Genomic DNA, 12799 nt, shown 5'->3' with positions numbered 1-12799 from the left:
TGGAGTAAGAGCTGAGATTTCCCTCTGCCCCTCAGGAAGGACATTGTCCCATTAGGCTCAAGCCTGGGAAGATGTTCATGGAGTATAGAATCCTCCCTGGACACCATTTTTTCCTTTGGGGCCCTCCATCCTGTCCAAGTCTGCTTTCTCCTCAGCCCGCCCTTCTTATCCCTTCCCCAATCCCATATACAAGGCCCTTCCATTTGCCATCAGCACCACACTGGAAACATCTCTACCTCCCCCTTGGCTACAGATCAGCCCCAGAAAGCCAGTCCTTCTCTGGTTCAGCCTCCATATCCCAGAGGCCAACAGGACACCCCACCCAAGAGGCTCTGCTTCAGTCTTGGCCTGGGGGCTGGCCTCGGGGGCCTCACCAGAGCGCGGGGGCCTGTAGCCTGCACAGCCGATGCGAGGCCGCCTTTGCTGGTATAAGGCACAGAACAAGGGCTTGTCGTTCCAGCGGCAGCACCAGTTCTGCGGCTCCAGTTCCTGGTCTGTGAAGAAGAACAGCATGTTGTGAGGAGCTGGAGGAACTGGAGAACAGCTGCAAGGTCTGGCAGAACAGGACAATATTATGGCAAGAGTATGGCTTTGGAATCAGGCACACCTCGGTACCAATCCTGTCCTGCCCAATGACCTTGGGCGGTTGACCTACCCAATTCCAGTCTCCCTGGCAGGCATGTTGGACTAGCCATTGTGCAGCAAAGGCCCTGGTGGGGAACCTGGCACATGGTAGGGGCTAAAGGAACATCCATTCTTGAAGGGTAGGGTGACGTGCTCGCAGTGGGAAGGGTGTGGGTAAGTCGTGTGGGGACTGTGGTGGCTGCAACAGTACAGGGTGGGGGCTGAGAGGACACACAGTATCTGCCCCCATGACACAACTCTGTGCTCTCTAGTTCCTTTGGAGGGTCTCTGGGAGGAGCTGTCTGTAAATCTTCTCCCAAACAGCCTGCTAATCTGGGTCCAGAGGGATGGGGGACAGACCAGGCCCTTCCCCCTCTCCTTGTCTGGAACAATGCCCACCCCCTATTGTGGGCTGGAGCTGTGGGACCAAGTGGAAATAAGGCAAGAGGACCTTTAGTCATAAATTTCTGAATGTCAGCTGGAAGCTTCCTAACTTTACAGATTGGGAAACTGAGGCCCAGAGAAGGAAAAGAGCTGAGAAGAATGGGGAGAAAAATCTCATTCTTGAGGGCCCCACTGCTTAACATGGTACCCCAGGATTGTGTCTGAGGGAAAAGTTTTGTTGAGGTCTCTGAGAACACACATACGTACCAAGCTGCCAAAGACTCTGCACTCTCCAGCCTTCGCGAAGCTCTCCCCAGAGCCCGTAGCTGCAGCACACGCCCCCTTGCCAGGAGGAGAAGCTGCACAGCTGCCTGCTGCCAAGGCCCCACCAGCCTGCAACAAGTCCATACAGACTCAGGTCCAGGCTGGGGGATGCCTGTGGGGTGGGAATTGGGAGTGGGGTGGGGGGTTGTTGTTGGTAGTGGTATATGGGGGATTCCTGGGGAGGAGTGAGGAATGATGGGTGGTTTTATGGAGGACAGTAGAGATGCTCAAGAGATGGAAGGTGTCACCTTTGCTGATGGGCAGGAATCGCAAGTCCCATCGTCCCTGCTGCCAAGAGCAAGGGCAGGAGATCTGGCTCCAGTCCCAGCTGGGCCACTGAGGCTGTCTCTCCAACCACTGCAGACACTTGAGACGGTAGTTGGGCTTTTCTGCCGCATGCAGCTTATAGAATTGCAGCCCCTGGAAGCCTGGGGCAACAAGAAAAAAAGGGGTGATCACAGGGCCTGGGGCCACAGCTTTAGGGACAACCCAAACTCAGGAATGCAACCCCCGGTGTCCCACTGTCCCCCTCTGGGCAGCTTCCAGGGAAGGTTTGACCCGATACAGATCAGCAGTGATTCCTCCCAAAAGCATCTTTGATGAGAGCTCTAAAAAGCCTCAGAGCTTGGATCTTAGGGCAAAATCCTAGGACAAGTGCTGGGCAGAGTGGGCACCCCTGCACCCGACTTGGAGCCAAACCCTGACAGGGATGCTCAGCCCACCCTGTCCTCCACCTTCTTGTCCTGTCACTCTGAGCTCCAACACCCTCCAGCCCTGCAAACCACTTTCTCTGCATGCAACCCCTCTCAGTCAGTGACACCCTACCATGCAGTCACCCCCTCCAGACACCCTTCAGCCTTCCTCTTCCCCAGCACCAACACTTCAGGGGCCAAAGCAGCCAGGACAGAGGCAGATGCCCAGAAGCCAGCTGGGGTCAGGGGACGCCACAGAGAAGGCACATATGAAGCAGAGGCTGCTCCTCTCACAAGGCTGAGTAAGTGTCCCCTACGCCAGATGCCATCTTGGGGAGGGGAACAAAAAAAAATCAGGAGGAGTAGCCCTGGTGGGAATTTGAACTTTAAATAGATTTTAACTGGTTGTAAGTTTACGTTCTGATCACCTCAGCTCCCTCAGATGAGGAAGGAGCTCTAGATCCCAATGTGATTAGTTGTAGGATACAGTGTATTAGATTTTGACCCTGTACCCACACAGGAAAAAATTGTCCAGATAGCTGACATTAGTTAAAGTTTTGAGTAAAATAAACAGTTCTTATAATTATGTATTTATATATCTTCTCTATAATGGTATGGTGTTCAGAGAAGCACATCAAATTCTCTCCCCCAAAACACACACACACACAACGTGCCCACTAGTTTACAAGCTGAGACCTCCTGACAGAAGGGTCCTAATCTGACACAGCCTCTCTCTCCACAAGATGGCACCCATGAATTGACTTAGCTGACATCTCTGATTACCATAAATTTTGCCAGAGAACAAATGAAACTGGACTTTGGCGTCACAATTTACATGGCTGGTGTCCAATGCTAAAATATCCTTTGTTCTATCACATTTTGGAAACTATAACTTTCTATAAACCCTTTAGGATCTTGGGATATTACAATGAGTCATGGAAGTACTGGCCTTCTCCTCAGAGTACGAGCTCTTTTTCCTTCTTTTTTTTTTTCTTCATATTCCTGGCTCATAGTACAGTGTCCAGCACATAGCAGGGGATTAGTAAATGTTGAATGAATGAGCGTCAGGCTGCTGGTTCTCTTCCTTGGTCGATTCCCTTGAAGGGTCTTATCTGGGTTCTCCTCCCAGTTCTAGGAAGGACACTTGAAGTGTTGTCCTAACTGGCCATTCATATCCCCACCTCCTATCATACCTCTGCAATCACTTCAGGCTCTGGGCCCCCACTGAGAGACTGGCTGGGTTTGGCTCATCCTGATGAAGAAACAGCCCCAAATGAGACTGTGTCTAAGGGTACAGAAGGTAACAGTTGCCCCTGGGCAGTGCCAAGACCTGATCATACGTTAGGAGGTCATACCATGCTGGTGACACCTTTAGGGCCGGTGGAAATACCATGATATATGGAGTGGAGTACTAAAGAGGACTTGAGATCAGCTCACGCATGAGAAGGAGTGCTTTTACCTGAGTTGGAATTCAAGAATTGGTCTGGACGATACTTCTTCCACACTGGCTGGAATGTCAGTAGGCTGTTTTGGAAATACCCATCTCCACTGCAGGCAAGGGAAAGAATCTTAGGCCCCTGTCACACATAGGGACTTTCTTCTCACTTGACTAGTTATTATTCATTCAGCCAGTCAGTTAGCTAGTCAGTCAACCCACCACTCATTTTATCCTGCTGGTCAGTCAATTACTCAATCAGCCAACCAGCTCATCAGTCAGCCACCCAGTCAATTTGCTGGCTGGCCACCCAGCCAGAATCACTGGAGGCCAGTACTAAGTAGGAAAAAAGAGATGGATGGGGTAGGAATGGAAAGCCTCTAACTAATTCCATGTCTGGTTGTTAATTGCAAGAAACTGGCATGTCCACTTTGTCATGAGACCTGGGTATGATAACAACAGAGTCTGGCCTCCTTTACATTGGCGTCCCTTAAACTTGGAGGATTGGAGGGGTAAGGGTGGGGCTCTCTAGAGATCAGTATGATGTGATGGCTAAAAGGAGGTCTTTGGAGTTAGTCATGGATTCAACTCCTGATTCCAGGACTCACTAGCTTAGTGACCAAAGACAAGTTACTTAGCCTATCTGGCTCCTAGTTTTCTCATCTGTTTGAAGGGGATTATGGCAGCATCTACCTTGCTGTATTGAGGATTCAAGGCAGTAACATTTGTAAATTCCTCAGAACTGAGTGAGGACCCAGTACAATGGGAGCTGCCACCACCACCATCACCACTGCCCCCACCATTCTTAGCACGGGGTTCCCTTGGTGAAAGCCTTGGGCAGCAGCCCGCAGCCTCACTCTGGGCACATGCCTCCCAGCAGCATCAGGCCAATCTCTCCAACCTAGGACAGTTGACCATCATATCTTATGCGTGACATTCCCTGGGGCACCCTCAGGAGGCTGTGAAATTCCTAGCCTTTTGGATAATTCCACTCCTTTCTCCTCCACAGCACACCAAAAAGCAAATAAAAGCAATGTAATTATAGATTGATCCTGAAAACACCATTTGCATAAGGGAACAACATTTGCAGCAATTATCAGTAACAAATTACATGACTCCCTCACAATTCTGATTGTGCACATCAGCGAAGGGCAGTGCTACGGTTGAGAATGCATCAGAGATTGAACCACCTCCACATTTCATCCATGCAGAGCCTCATCCCCCACTGTCCCCTTCACCACTGTCTCCACATAAGCTATTGAATGCCTCTGGGTGAGTGGTCAATTCTCAGACTAATTGAAAGTCAGGGGAGCAGATTCCAGCCTCAGATGTCTGGGTTTATATCCCTGCTTGGCCATTTCCTAGTTTGGGCAAATTACTTACCTAGTTGTACTTCAGTTTCCTTATTTGTAAAATGGAAATGATAAATAGTATCTACTCCATGGGGTTGTTGTAATAATCATATGAAATAATGCATGTAAAATATTTAGCATAGTAAATGTTGGTTGCTATTATTAGGATATTTGAGATTTCAAAAGAAGTCAGGGAAGTCAAAGCTCTAGCAATTATTACAATGCACAAGGGGTAGGACAGGAAAGAGAATGAAACAGTAAGAAGTGTGGCTCCAGTGGGAACAGGAGTCAGTGTGAGTCAGAGGCATCAGCAAGGAGGGTTCAAGCTTCATCCAAGAGGATGTGGGGTAGGTGCAGTGAAAACCTTGCTCTGCACCACTTATTATCTGGTTGGTACTGACAGCCCCTCCTGTCCTACCTTGTGAAGCCCATGAGAACGGAGTTGCTTGAGTAGTGGGTCCTGTCCCACTGCATACCATTGCTTTGGTAGAGAAATAGGGTGTAGGACCTGCTTCCATCTGTGGAGAGGATGGCCTGGTAGGTGTTGGTCTAGGAGGTGGTTGGAGACAAGCATAGGGTCGTTTGTGAGAAAACTGTGGTCTCCTCTCTGAGACCTGCCCCCCCCACACACACACCCCTGCCCCAAAACACACATCACTTGTTCCTGGCCTACCCAGAACAAAAGCAGAGCTTAAAATGCTGGCAAATTTGGGATTATGTAGAGCAGCTTTCATGCTGGATGTCAAAGCACCTAACATGGTGGGTTTGCCTCCTTTCTCACTTATTTCCAGGGAGTAGAGATGAAGGGCTCTGGTTGACAAATGATTTAGAAGAGGGCTTGTAAGACAAAGTTAAAGGAAACTGAGGGATTAACTAGGACACCAAGGGCTGAAAGAGCTAAATTAGTTTCCTCAGGAAGATTTAAAGACATTGTCCAAATGACCCCTTAACGAGAATAGTGTTGGAGAACCTGCAGTTGGTGAGACTGGATGTTCTCTGAAGGCAGGACCCAATTAGGTGCTAAGAATGTGCTTTGTACAGAGATTAACTTCGCAATTGTAAGAGCTCTGAGTCCCCAGAGGGAACACAAGAGAGATTGTGGGGTATGCTCCATTTCCACTGGATGGCACAGTGGTTAAGAGACAAGAATTTGGAGTCAGAAGAACCTCAGTTCCAGACCTGACTTTGCATTCATTAGCTGGGTGACCTTCAGCAAGTTGCCCAGTCTCTAACAGTCACCTTCCTCATCTCTAAATGTGGATAATAATATCAGGTTGAACCATATGGAATTGCTGATAGTCAACCATTTTTGACCTACAGAAATTCCATTCTCTATGCTTCAACCTCATAATAGACTACTGCACAAGGCTGCTGTTAGATAACATAAGCAAAGGGCTGACTCAGGTCTGGCCCGTGGGCAGTGCTCAGCAAACAGCAGTGGTGATGTTGGTTACTATAATCAGCAATCCTTTCTTGGGGCAGAGAGGACTGCAGGAGAGTGAGCCCTGTTGAGGGTTCTAGGATAGCTGACTTCAGGGTGGTGCTCATTGGTCCACTTACCCCAAAGGTCCAACGGGCGGGATAGGCAGGGGCGTTGACCCACGTGACCTTTAGGGTCCACCTGGCTTTGTAGTGTCTGCCGTTTGTGAACTTGGCAATCCAAGCATCCACCTGCTCAACTAGAGGGTGGGTAGTATCATGGAATGCTTCATATTCCTAAGAAAGGAAGGCAGATAAGGAGAAGGGAACCAGGGCTCTGCCTCAGCACCCCAAGAGATCCCCACTTTCTGCATGGTGACCCCACTCATCTCAGTCTACCCAGGTCACCCATCCTTCTCTCAGGCTTGCATTTTCACAGTTAGCACCTCTGACCTTACGATGAGTTAAAATTTTGGCTGCAGGAAAACTTAGAGGTGTGTGGAGTAGAACGTTAGGCCCTGATATACCCACCAGCAAGTATGTGTACTCCTCTGAACTGGAACATTTCAGTCCTACCACTCATACACTTTGTAGCAAAAACCGGCTCAGATACTATAGTCCCTTGTGCACATTTTACCTCCCTGTGTTGGACTGGAGGCTTCTTAAGGACAGCAGCCATGTGCCTATGCCTTTGGACCCTCTACAATGTCTTGTCCATGGTAGAAACATAATAAACGTTTGCATGCAGTAGCTTTCATTATTTTTTCCCTTGACTAGAAATATTAACCCTATCCAGGAGGACAGGTAGAGGCCCTGACTTGAGCCAGCCTTGTTAGGCGGTACCCCTTATAACCAGCAGCCTTCTCTTAAAATCAAATACTCAACTCTCAGCCCAACCCTGTCACACACCTTCTTGTGGGTGTGCTGGGATATCCCTGCGTCTGTGACAGTTTCATACCCTTATCTACTTCTTCTCTGCCCCATATAAAATTGACTCCAGCACCTCCCTTTCCCCACATTTACGTCAGTAATCCCTCGCCCACCCTGAGCCCAGGTTCTGGCAGCAGTGATACTTAGCACACCCTTCACCCAGCCCTTTTGCCTTTCCTTGCAGGCTGCTGGAGGATTCCCAACGCCAGACTTTGAAAGGCCCACCTGGTAAAATATAGTTCCTCGGTGGCTAGAGAAATCAGCATCATCCCAAAATGGAGCCACCAGGGCCACAGGATCCCAGCCTGTGAAGCTGCCAAAGGGTGGGTTGGGGTAGGAGAAAATATTGTTGTCTGATTCAGGGAAAATGATCTGGCCATTATCTGTGAACTGAGCATAAGGGTTCTTCCAGTTAGTATTTAGGGAGGGAGGCAGGAAAGTATTTAGGGAGAAAAGCCCAACCTTGGGCCTGTTCCTTAGAAATGTGGTCCCCAAGAGTCAGAGATGTCAATGACCTCTGGAAGGTCATCTCATCCATCTCCTTGCCTTTTGGGAGAGTCCTCTTTGTGTAGTGATCTCTCACAATACTCTTCACCTTCATGACATTCCTTACCTCCCAAATTCTTCCAAGGTTATCAGTTTTGCCCTTGTCCAGCAGTGGATCCCCCTGCCTCCAGACTACAGCAGATCAGCCTTCACAGAGCTGACCATTCTTAGTAAATGCCCTGAGCCCCTTCTTAAAGCTTGCACCACTCCCTCACCCCCATTGCTTTTTAACCCTCTCCCTTAGTGCATCCTGACCAAGCCTCCCTTTGCTGAGAGCCTCAGGGGCTAGGACTGTCATTCCAACCCTACTGCTAGAGATATAGAGTGCTTGGACCAGGAATTACAAAAAAATAAACAGCATGAAATGATTAAGTTTACAAAGTATAGCTTTCTTCTCATAAAAAGCTCTAGCAAGCCAGTGGAGAGCTTACTGGGTCCCAGAGTCTGTTTTTCCTGGAGTAAAGATACATTTGTCCACATAAGTAGCGGCCCCATGCCTAGCTCCCTATCTTCCTCAGCTAGAGTTGACATTATAGAAAATGTGAATGTCAATCAAGCCAGTGGCAGGGACACAAGATAAGGCTAATATATTTGCATCCATTTTCCCTTCCCCTTGATCATGGGGCCATTTCTAAGTGATGTGTGTGCTGGAGAGAGAAGCAGGCTCAGAGAGTTGCTTGAGTTGCAGACAGGGACTCACGTAGAGGGAATCCCGGAGAGAGAAGCCAAAGGGGAAGCCAATCTGGGGTTTGAAGAGTGGCGAGGTAAAGTCAACAATCCTCTTGACAAGCTCATGGTCACCAACTCTTGACCCGTAGGGGAGAAGGGAAACACCTGGGTAGTACAAAGAGGAGTAGCAAGTCTTCATGGGCCTTGATCTTCTTTAGGGCTGCAAGAGATCCCCTGAGAGCTTCCCTTGGGCCCCTCCTCCATCTATATTCCCCTAATAGCCCCACCAGGTCTTAACTGGGAGTCATGGAGAACTCCTCTCTCTCCCTTACCATTTGCATTGAACCCATCTCCTCATTTTACTCACTGTACTGGGTTGAATAGTATCTCCCCCAAATTCGTGTCCACCTAGAGCCTGTGAAAGCGATCTTATTAGGAAATAGGGTCTTGCAGATGTAATTAGTTAAGATTAGATCATACTAGATTAGTGTGAACTCTAAATCCAATATGACTGATATCTTTGTAAGAAGAAAGAAATTTAGTCACGGAGATACAGAAGACAGATGGCCATGTAAAGACCGAGATAAAGATTGGAGTTATGCTGCCACAAGCCAAGGAATGTTAGAAGAGATAAGGATGGATCCTTCCTTAGAGGCTGTGGAAGGAGCATGGCCCTACCAATACCTTGATTTTGGATTTCAAGTCTCCTGAGCTGTGAGAGAATAAATTTCTATTGTTTTAAGCCACCCAGTTTGTGATTCTTGTTATGGCAACCCTAGGAAATTAAAAAACAAACAAACAAACCCTAAATTGATACTTTAACTCTTAAGAACTTCTGAGGAATCCTTAAGAACTTCCAATACCAGTTTGGAGAAAACTAGGTCCTGCTGCAAGAAAACCAGTAATTATTCTGCATCTGGTATGGTGGTCATAGTTCTTGTAAGGGTTAAAAGAAAGTTTTCTGATACAGTGAAAATTAGCTATTGAAAGAACTTTTCATAGAATGAGATTTTTTTCCCCAAATATTATTTCCCTAGATGAACTTGAAGATGCCTTAGAATTTGTCCTAGGAATCCCTAGAAGTTTGGGGGCTCCAATTTGAGAAATAATGTCCTAAGTATTTCTCAAATGGATCTCCCCTGTCCATACCCACAGTTAATACCCTATTCAGACCCTCACCTGGTCTTACTTTGAAGACCACAGCCATCCTCACCTGCTCTAACCCCCTTCTCATTTGCCCAATACAAATTCATTCTCCACACCAGGCCCCACAGTGCCATTCATAAAATGCAAATCTACCCATGTCCTTCCTGCTTTCAATCTCCTACAGGACTCCTAACACAGAAGCTTCACCACTTGAAGATTATTTCTAGTAACCCCAAATGCTTTGGGGATCTCTTTCTTTTGTAAACTGTGGGATTAATTTTCACTTCCGTACCTTATTACCACTATCCAGGCCCTCCTACCTGCCTGTAGTGCCTCCCCTCCCCCAGTGCCTATTCACTTTTGCCAAAAAGCCTCTCATTCTCTTTAACTCCACCCTTAAAGCACACCTCACTATCCACTGCATGCAGTCATTATCCTGGTCTGAACCTGTCACTGCTCCTACCAGGGGTCTCATGGTCCCCTGTAATGCCCACTGTTGACCTTGGAGAACAGAGACTGTGGGAGCAGGCAGGGACTAAGCATCCACTTATATGAATGCTATTCTATAAAGGAGAGAAAGAGAGCAGGTAGACTTGCCATGACTCATGTGGCACAGTGGAGACATCCAGAGCTATAGAACAAATTCTCCCCACTTCTCCCACATGGGACCCCATTGGTAAATTCAAAACCTAGTTCCATGGCTCCAGCTGCCACAATCACCACCTCCATAACTAGAACACCCCAGCATAGAGAAGGCCCAGATCTATGGCATCATTTACCTTTCTCAGGCTTGATAGGGACTGGAGGAGCTTTTGAGTGGATAAAGTTGGATGTGCTGGGAGTAGAGGTTTTAGGGGTCCAAGAGGCTGTTAGTGGTAGTGATGCTGTGCTTCTCTTACTGTCTGTACTCAGTGAGGTTGTGATCATTCCTGGATGTATAGGGAGAGAAGACAGGAGTGAGTTTTATGGTACTGAATTAAGAAGTGGAAGGGAGTTATAAACCCTATTGTCTGTCATGTTGGGGAGATGGATCTTGTCTGAACTCAGGGTCATTCTCATACCACTACCGACAGATAAAGTAACTTTCTGCTGGAACATAAAGAATGAAAAGCCTATCAACACTGCCCTAAATCACTTCATCCTCTTTTTCTGAACCACTGATCTCAACCCTAACTTAGAACTAGTTCATTGTCCTTTCTAAAGTACTCCTCTTGTCTGACTGAGCCCAGAGGACACTATAGGATGGGAAAAACTACAAAGATCCACCTATCTGGTGTATTAGCATTCAGACACTACCAAGTTCCAACTATCTGGTGTCTCAGTATTCAAAACATGGAATGGGATGCTGCAGATAGTAAGGAAGAGCAGTGCTGGGATCTGTAAATGAGGAGGTGGGATGTCAGGAGATTGAAAGGCCAGGCACTAATAGAGACAATGAAGATTTAATGGTTGGAACATAAAAACTTGATGTTCTCAAAAAAAAAACACTTGATGCTTTCACTTTGCTAAAATTACTAGAGGAAGTAAAGTTAGCAGAGAGGTAATTTGTGGATGGCACTAGGATAGGAAAAGGACTTTCAGAATAAGAAGATAATAAATGGATTCCAGGAGTGTACCCCTTCAATGAGTAGAATGTAGGTGGAAATAATGAGGTAGGTGTGGATTCAGCTATACCCTGTATTTGGTGAGTGTGGGAACTGACGGATGCTGTGTCAGGTGAGGTACGAAAGGAATAGGACATTGCTTGTCTGCCTGGGTTCCCTGAGACTGAGACTACAGCAGTGACGTGAGAAATTACGCTGGTTGGGGAAAATGACATGCCTCCTGAGGTCCCCAGGGTGGTGTCAGGGCTCATGAGTTTTGCCCAGTGTTCTTTTGTTGGAGTCTGGGTTGTGTGACTCTTCCCAGGGGACATTGGGGTGAAGATTGTCATTGTACCTGGGGTGGATGTATCCTGAGGAACATTTTCTGATGATGAGTGTCCACCTGGATAGGATGAAGAAATTGTAGCTGTGACTGTCCTGAGCATGTCAGTACTGGAGAAATATGATCTCAAGGTTTGGGATTGTCGGGTGGTCTGTGTGCCTTGAGTATGAGTCATCTGAGAAACAACTGCTGACTCTGCAGGAGAAATTCTGGTGGATAATGGCATTGACTGCCTTGTGGGTTCTGTAGTTGTAGAGGCAACAGAGATGCTGGTGCTACTGACAATAGGTGAGATATGTTCAGGATTGCCTTGGGTGGTGATTGGGCTGGTGAGGCTGGTCATGGCAGTGGTCCAGGTTGATGAGTGGGAGGTGGGTTCATCTGATGGAGTAAGAGTGGGTCCAGCTGTGGCAATAGGGTTACTGGTAGCACTCACATAGATTGGCTCTGTAGAGGGGATGTTGTTAGGAGCTACTGATTGAACAGTTACAGGATGGCCAGTTGTGTGTTCACCTGAGATTCCTACTGAAGAAGATGGGACCTGTGTGGGTTCTGTCAAAGAGATTTTGCTAGCTCTGACAGGAGGAGTGATCACTACTGACACATTGTCATGGATGTCTGAAGAGCTTGGGCTTTTAGGGAGAACATCTCCACTTGTGGACCACCTTGTAGGAGAATGAGAGGCCACAACACTGAGAGCGTCAAAACTGACCACAAGTGGCCCTTCAGTTGACCCAGTAGCTGATGTTGACATTGTTGTCTGGGATGTGTGCCCATCGCTGACTGCGACTGAGGGAAATGTAGCAATGGGGCTTGAGGATAATAGAGTGCGCGCCATGCCTTGTGGAGAGGTGTGCCCATTTAGGATGGGTGAAGTAGGGGAGGATGTGACTGTTGAGAAGGTGTCAGTCAACTGGGAGACTGAAGTGATGGTTTCTAATCCACTGATGATTTCTGGACCTTTTGTCTGAGCCATCTGGGAAATGGATGAGGTTTTCTGAGATGAAGTGCTGTAAGAAGTGGAGATGGACTGTCCTGTTGACCGCTGCATTGTTAAGGCCTCTGAGATGGTGAGAGAGATGATGCTAGGGGAAACAACAGACACATTTCCCACGGTTCCCTGGGTAGAATCAAGAGTGGTTGCACTGGACAGCAGTTGAGTGGTTGAAGGAATTGTGTGGCTACCATTGGAGAGACTTGGTGTAAGGACTGTGTAGTTAACAGGAGTGAATCTTTCTGCTGGAGCGCTTCCTGAAGTTGTTTGGCTAATTATAGGGGATGAAGAAGTGGCAGTTGAGCCCACCCAGGTCATGTCAGTCAACAAAGAAATTGTTTTGCTGGTGTGAGGAACT

General features: G+C 47.6%; 1 protein-coding gene across 1 annotated transcript in view; it reads right to left on the bottom strand.

The window, feature by feature from the left end:
* The window catches only part of MUC4 (mucin 4, cell surface associated), a 32093-nt gene extending 19692 nt beyond the window's left edge, over positions 1–12401 (bottom strand). The window contains exons 1-10 of the mRNA XM_077118028.1: positions 11460–12401; positions 10301–10450; positions 8407–8540; positions 7386–7550; positions 6372–6527; positions 5230–5360; positions 3484–3572; positions 1581–1760; positions 1276–1401; positions 375–494 (exon numbers count right to left, since the gene is read on the bottom strand). Of these exons, the coding sequence (XP_076974143.1) occupies positions 375–494; positions 1276–1401; positions 1581–1760; positions 3484–3572; positions 5230–5360; positions 6372–6527; positions 7386–7550; positions 8407–8540; positions 10301–10450; positions 11460–12285 (2077 nt within the window). The 5' untranslated portion in view covers positions 12286–12401. The remainder of the gene's footprint in view (positions 1–374; positions 495–1275; positions 1402–1580; positions 1761–3483; positions 3573–5229; positions 5361–6371; positions 6528–7385; positions 7551–8406; positions 8541–10300; positions 10451–11459) is intronic.
* Positions 12402–12799: the final 398 nt, after the last annotated feature.

The sequence above is a fragment of the Tamandua tetradactyla genome, chromosome 10 (genome assembly GCF_023851605.1).
Source record: "Tamandua tetradactyla isolate mTamTet1 chromosome 10, mTamTet1.pri, whole genome shotgun sequence".
In the NCBI taxonomy this organism is placed as follows: domain Eukaryota; kingdom Metazoa; phylum Chordata; class Mammalia; order Pilosa; family Myrmecophagidae; genus Tamandua; species Tamandua tetradactyla.
The sequence above is the reverse complement of the archived record's forward strand: the minus strand, read 5'-3'. Positions and strand labels throughout refer to the sequence as shown.